Consider the following 7,282-nt stretch of genomic DNA (forward strand, 5'->3'; position numbering starts at 1 on the left):
CAACCTAGAATTACATTGCCTTATTATTATATCACTGACTTCTGTGAAGCTTATCAACTAAAACATAAGTAGCAGTTTTTTCCCCCCTTTTCAACATTCACACAATTGCCAAGCCACATCTCCCACATCCCGCCGTTGTTGCTTGGACTTTAGATCTATAGAAGTCAGCCTCTTTTTGAGCAGCTTCTTAACAATAATCTGCGGTGGGTGGGTAACTGCAGTTTTTATACACAATATGAAAAGTCACCTTTACAGTGTTTGAAATGAGCATCTGTACCAAGTAAGCAACAGAGTGGTTTCTTGGTTGATGGGGAAGGATTGGGGAACCCGATGGAGAAGGTTTGTATACTGTCTCTTCTCCCTCAGTAACATGCAGGATTCGCTTGGAAAGCCCTGTTCCTCAGACACTTTTGGTATATTGGAGGAGACTGGAAATTAGCTGTTGTTTGCATAAATAATTAGACTAGTTGATCCCTACAATATTAGAACTAGAGAGTTACTGAGAGAGATTTTAGTTCACCCCTTCCCCTTTTTGCATATTTGGAAAAAAGACCACAGACATAAAGAGAATTGTTCCAAATTACTAAGCAAGTTGGTGATAGAGGCAGGGTTAGAACCCAGGTCTTGTAAATTACATAGAAACTAGCTTATTTACTTTTGCCTGAATAGTAGCTTTCAACTACTTCATAGTTCTTTCCCCCCTGGCCCCTTTATGAGCTTAACTGCCCCAGAGCTAGATGACTTTCTTGAATTCTTCCAGCCTGTGAATGAAGGACATCCTCTTAGATACTTGGCAAAGTTGCTCTGGTGGTGAAGCGAGGCACGATGCTCTCTGGGACTTCCAAGCCCTTTACTGGCTTTCTACCAAGCACTTTCCTTGTGAGATTACATGGGATCCCATCTCCATGTAATTACAGTTGGTGGGAAAAATGAGGCCACCCTGGATCACTCAGGTGCCGGGGTGGGGATAGTCTTCTGAAAAGTCTCCTGGGACTGGACCTGTGGGAGCACTCCTCACAGAGCTATCCTTTGGCAGCTAGTGTTGGGCGTTAGGTGGAAGGCATGTTGTGATGGCCGTCAGAGGTCCTGTCTCTGAGATAGCACGTCAGACTCAGGGTGAGCATCCAGCCACATGCTGGGGGGAGCCCCTTATGGGCAGGCAGTTGTGCCAGTCTGCAAAGCGTCAGAAGGATTTTTATTTGTAATTTTAATATCCATGTACCTTTCTTTTATCACTTGATCGCAATTCTTGGAGGGCAGGAAGTTGAATCTTTTTCATTATAATATTCCCTTACTGCAACTGGCACTGTATTCAGTGGATGTTTTCAGATTTAGGCAGAGTATCAGGAGATAGGTTTACTGCTTTGCTGCTACCTGGCTTTAGCAGAGCAGGCCCCTTCATCTTTTCTGGGGGGGGGGGGGGGGAGGGTTGATTCTTCCTCTGTAAAATGAGCAGTTGGAGTGACCTCTGAAGGCTCTTTTAACAACAGTCTCTAGGATTCTAGAGTCTATACGACTCTCAAAATGTATCCTCATGTATCTTAGAGAAGTCATCGTTCTCTTTTCGGTAGTAGCATTACTGGGAAAGTCCACCCAGGGAACACCACCCTCACCATCCTTTCCCAGCACACAGCACAACAGGAAGGGTTTCTTCTTTCACCATCTTTAAAAAATTGGCAAATCTGTAAAATAAAAAGGAAGAAGCATTGTGGAGGGCAGCTATTGAGACAAAGGCCAGTGGTGAGCACCTCTCATGCTCCTGGTTTTCTTCTGTGCTGCTTTTAGCTGCCATTTCTTAGTATTCAGGTTTGGTTGCAAGCAAAGAGGCCTAGGTTCAGGGGATGAGAGTCACTGATGACCTCCAAAGAGTATAGGATATGCCAGAGGTCGTGGCAAAGAGAAAGAGAAAATCATTTGTGGCTCTGGGATCTGGTGAGTTTGAGCAGAACTGGATGATCTGGAGGGCATTTTTTGAATGCAGCAAGGTTCTTTCTCTAATGAATGCAGAGGAAAAATAGGATCCAGTTAAGAGTATTCAGGTTTCTGTCCTCTGAGAGCTTGCTCTTGGGGAAGATGGAAATAGATACAATTTTTAGCTCAAAGGAAAGGGTTCATCTGGACCTAAGGAACAGGGAAGGCTTCCTAGAATCATCTGTTTGCCTCTTCCCCTACCTCTCCCAAGTATGCCTCACCTCTGCTCTGTCCAGGTGTGCTGTGACAAATTTAGAAACGTATGAGTGTGGCACCAACTGGGAAGGCTGAGAGGTAAAAGCTGAGTCAGCTCAGCCTATCCATGTGAACTTTGCACCTTTTTCATTTTCATAAGTACAAGCACTTGCATTGCACTTAATATATAGTGCAGCCGCATTGAGCTACTGTGACAATGGCTGCTTCTGCCCCAGAGCCCACCCCAGGTATGGAGCTAAAGACCCCAGCCACTGGAGGTCTTAGCACTGACTCTGTCCCCACAGCTACCATGTCCACACAGAGACTTCGGAATGAGGACTATGCTGACTACAGCTCCACTGACGTGAGTCCGGATGAGAGCCCATCTGAAGGTCTGAACAACTTCTCTTCCTCAGGCTCCTACCAGCGCTTTGGGGAAAGCAGCAGCACAACGTAAGTAACTGTTCCTTCTATCTTCCTGGGGGAGATTCACGGCCCTCAGTTCTGTATCAGTAATATAGTCTCCCTTGGAGTTATTTTTGCTTCCCATCTTACCAGTTCCCCCACTTTATAGATGAAAATAAGAAGTTGGGCAGTTAACTGCCACTCTGTAGTCTATTTCTTATTCTTTGTTCATTACAGCTGTATTGGTCCCAGAAGACTAAGAGCATAAACATAAGAAAAACTTATAGAAAGAACATTCTCTTAATTTAGAACTATGGGTCTTCTGTGCTAGAACCTCAAGTACCTCAGAGCCCAATTGGAAGCCTCCTTTGCAAAGTCTCCTCCAGACTTCTGTCCCTGTCACCAAATAGCCAATTCATCTGGCTGAAGAAGTAGGAAAAGGGAAGAATAACTTCTCCTGCCCTTAAAAAAAATCAAGGGGTTTATAGAGAAGAGGAGATCTGCTTTGCATTTCTAAGAAGGGCTTAGGTTTCATCCCTGGAAACTGAATCCCATCTCATCTGGGCTGAGTTTGGTCCTCTTTAGGCCTCAGTTACCCCAAATGTAAGATAAAATTGAGGACCTCACTGTGAAGCTATGCTCACTGTTTGGTGTTCTCCACTCCAATTAGAAAATTCAGAGGAGCATCTGTTCCATTAAATTCTCCAACTAGATCCTCAACCTCAGCAGACCCCTGACGTTTTCTTGGGATCCCAGCATCCCATCTTTTATAGTCCCTCTGTTTATTCCTCAAGCTTAGCCATCACCCTTTTTGTGTTCCTTTGTGGATTAAGTATGACTTACTGAGGCATCCTTTGTATCCTAGATTTATTCTGTCTCCTGTGACTGCCCAAGGAGACCATAGAAGTTTCTCTTGGAAGCCATTACTAGTGAAGCCCTTCTGGCTGCAGTCTCTCCTGGTGTAGGGCTCTTTCTGCAGTGAAGTGGATAGAACTAGAGGATCTCCACCACTAGCTGATTTCAGCTCAGGAAGCTTCAGTCTCTACAGCTTCTTTAATGTGATATATTCTCATTCTCTCACTCTCTCTCTCTCTCTCTCTCTCTCTCTCTCTCTCTCTCTCCTCGCATTGTTAGGTGATAGAAAAGATACTTAGAGCACAACTTGGAGCAGTGAAGACCATTGTTCTCTTTCCCCCTAACCTTTTCCACTCAGTTGGCTTCCCCCAGGCAGAAGGAGCTCCAAATGCAGCCAATGACATGTGATAGCTTCCCTTCAGAGATCACACTCATTATTGTGAAATATTTCTTCCAAGCTTCTCTCTCTATAGTTTCCCTTCCAGTTTTTGCTCCTTGTGCTCAATTGTTGTCCATGCAATGCTTGCCAGATGGTCTAGATTTTCATTTTTAAAGGGATGTTTCTGACGTTCAACACCAACTAGCTAGCCACTTCAGGATGGTAGCTGATAGGTTTTATATGTATTGAAGCTAATGCATGCCTGTTAGCTATTCTGAATATCTCTTTTATTCACATTGGGTTATAACTAGTAATCAACCTCACATTATTTACCCTTGATTATTGGAAATTGAGCAAATCAGGAGATACTTTCCTTGGGTTTTTTATTGGGACATTTTCTGGGGTATACTTTGTTCTGAGGGGCATCCTGCCCTCATATTGTGATACAAGGTAGGTGACCCAAAACCCCATCTATAAGTGATGGCAGGTATCACAGTCCCATCACAAGGAGTCTGTCACCTCAAGAAAAACAGTCAATAGTATTTGTTGCCCACCATAAAATTTGAGCTTTCAAAATTAGAAAAAAACTTGTCTCCAGCACTATGACCTGGACAGTTTCTCTCTACTTAAAGATTTTCTGATGAGATCAGCGATGATATTAATACATGTGTTTTTTTAACATTATATAAGATAATATGTCCAGCATTTGAAAGGTTTGTATAACCCAGAGAACCAGTATCTTCCAAATGACCGAAGTGTGATGTTAGAACATTTTGCATAGGTAAAAGATCATTCAAAGAGCGAAATCACCAGTGGGTTTTAATGCAATAGAGGATGAAAAGTTCAGATTCCACATTACAACTTCCAAGAAATGACCACATGTTGAGTTTTGGTGTAGTATCAAAGAAAAATTGCCACAATTTTCTGAAGAGGTAATTAAAATACTCCTTCATTTTCCAACTACATGTCTGTGTGAGGATAGACTTTCTGTATACTTCAACCAAAAAAAAACCACCCAAAAACATATTGCAGCAGAGTGAATGCAGAAGTAGATAATCCAACTATCTTCTATTAAGCAAGACATGAAAGAGATTTCTCACATTGTATTTTTTGGAAAATAGTTACTTTTCATTAAAAATCTGTATTTTTTTATATTAACATGTAATAGGTTTATTGTTATTTTAATTTGATAAGTAGTTGTATAATTTCTTGGTTTTAATTTGTAATATATTAGATATCAGCAGACATAATCCAATTAAGCAAAAGCTATTTGTGATCCTCAATAATTTATAAGTATATTAAGGGATCCTGAGACCAAAAAGTATAAGAACTACTGATTTGGAGCATAAACAGAACCACAAAGATTTGTAAAGCTTATTAAGATGTTATTTGCCTCCCTGTCCCCCCACCCCCATAGTTAAGGCTTTGCAGTCCCTAGAGTTGATTTTGTGATATGGTTTTGAGTAATCCCAGCTTGGGGTCATTGAGTAAAAAGAGTAATTTTGGTCAGTTGCTTCGAATCCTGGTGTTTCAGAGCTGAAGGGACCTTGGAGAGTATGTTGTCCTAGTCCAGTCTCCTCACTCTGTAGAGGAAACAGGCTAGGAGAAGGGGAAGGGAATTGTCATATGGAGTTAGTGGCAGAGCCAGGGCTAGAGGGACCTGATCTCCCATAAAACCCAGCTTAGGCATTTAGGGGAGGGCTCTGGGAGGCAGGTGGTTATTTTGTCAAGATAGAAATTTGATTGGCCCATCATCCTGTCCATAATCTCCTGGTGACTGGCTGTTGATGATAGAGTCACTCCTGGAACCTTGCAGTCTGGTCCTTAAGCTGTTTCCGCACAATAGCCCAGAAGAGCACTCAGCCTCCTGTTTTTAGACTCGAAGCAGGATCCTTGGTTTTTCCTGAAAAGCTTGGGGACAGTAGGACATTGGAGAGGTTTTCTTCCTGGAGGTAGAAGGAGAAAGTTTACAAAAAATAAAATTTCCTTTCTGGAGGGTAAAGATCAGTCTAATATGGTCAAATAACGTGTTGTTTGCTTTCTGTTTCTCCTGAATTGCACATTTGAAGACGTGTGTGTAAGCAGCATTTAGGAGGGATTTAGGTTATTTGTACAGAAGAGTTTTAAGACAGTGCCAGGGGCTAAATCTTGAGTGAGTCTGTGATTTGGGTGAAAGCCATACCATATATGACCTGGTCCTTCTGGAAGTAACAGAAGAATAGAAAATGCTGAAGATGAGGCCTCTACTCTGTCAGTCCTTTGACGAGTTCCCATTCCCTAGGGAAAAAGTAGAAATCCCTTCCCATCCTCACCCCGACCTGAGGGGCCTCAGAACCAAGGCATTCTTTCATGTTGGTGTCCTGTGTTTCTCTCTAGGCTCGTGTTCCCAGGCCTTTCTTCCTTATTGGCACTTATAGACCCTGCCTGTCTTGCTGGACTCTGCTCAGGTCTCTCCCTTCTAAGCCCCCACCTGCCTCCCCTCCCTGGGCATTGTTCCTGGCTCTTCTTCAGATCGGGATCTTTCTACCTTGAGACATTATTAGTTTCTAGAGACTGAGATCCATATCTGATTCTTATTTCCATCACTGCATTCACACAGTGTTTTACACATGATAGCAATTTGCTGAGTGTCTGTGATTTGGGTGAAAGCCATACCATATACGACCTGGTCCTTCTGGAAGTAACAGAAGAATAGAAAATGCTGAAGATGAGGCCTCTGCTCTGTCAGTCCTTTGACAAGTTCCCATTTCCTAGGGAAAAAGTAGAAATCCCTTGCCCATCCTCACCCCGACCTGAGGGGCTTCAGAACCAAGGCATTCTTTCATGTTGGTGCCCTGTGTTTCTCTCTAGGCTTGTGTTCCCAGGCCTTTCTTCCTTATTGGCACTTACAGACCCTGCCTGTCTTGCTGGACTCTGCTCAGGTCTCTCCCTTCTGAGCCCCCACCTGCCTCCCCTCCCTGGGCATTGTTCCTGGCTCTTCTTCAGATCGGGATCTTTCTACCTTGAGACATTATTAGTTTCTAGAGACTGAGATCCATATCTGATTCTTATTTCCATCACTGCATTCACACAGTGTTTTACACATGATAGCAATTTGCTGAGTGAAAAAATAAGTGAGGATGTAAGAGGTTTTACAATTGTACCTTAAGGGGAACAGTCTGTATAATAGGTGAGGAAAAACTGCCCTCAAGGCAGAAGGATAAACTAGGTGACTAAAGAGGGCTTCTCCAACCCTAGGACTCTATGGCAGTGGTCACCAACCTTTCGGACCTCACCGACCACCAGTGGTCTGTGGACCACCGATTGGTGACCTTGGTGACTGCTGCTCCAAAGGTTTCCTTAAACCAGAGGTCGCCAACCTTTCGGACTTCACGGACCACCGGTTGGCAACTGTTGCTCTATGGCAGTGGTTGGCAAACCGTGGCTCGCGAGCCACATGTGGCTCTTTGGCCCCTTGAGTGTGGCTCTTCCACAAAA

At 43.4% G+C, this 7,282-nt stretch overlaps 1 protein-coding gene across 2 annotated transcripts in view; it reads left to right on the forward strand.

The window, feature by feature from the left end:
• Window positions 1-2,226: 2,226 nt before the first annotated feature.
• SLC36A1 (solute carrier family 36 (proton/amino acid symporter), member 1) overlaps window positions 2,227-7,282 on the forward strand; it is a 176,366-nt gene continuing 171,310 nt past the window's right edge. Inside the window, exon 1 of one of the 2 annotated variants that reach the window (XM_014543123.1) lies at window positions 2,227-2,619. In XM_014543123.1, the coding sequence (XP_014398609.1) occupies window positions 2,384-2,619 (236 nt within the window). In that variant the 5' untranslated portion in view covers window positions 2,227-2,383. The remainder of the gene's footprint in view (window positions 2,620-7,282) is intronic. The other variant, XM_005870505.2, reaches the window with a different exon arrangement.

This window comes from Myotis brandtii, unplaced genomic scaffold (assembly GCF_000412655.1).
Source record: "Myotis brandtii unplaced genomic scaffold, ASM41265v1 scaffold32, whole genome shotgun sequence".
Taxonomy (NCBI): Eukaryota; Metazoa; Chordata; class Mammalia; order Chiroptera; family Vespertilionidae; genus Myotis; species Myotis brandtii.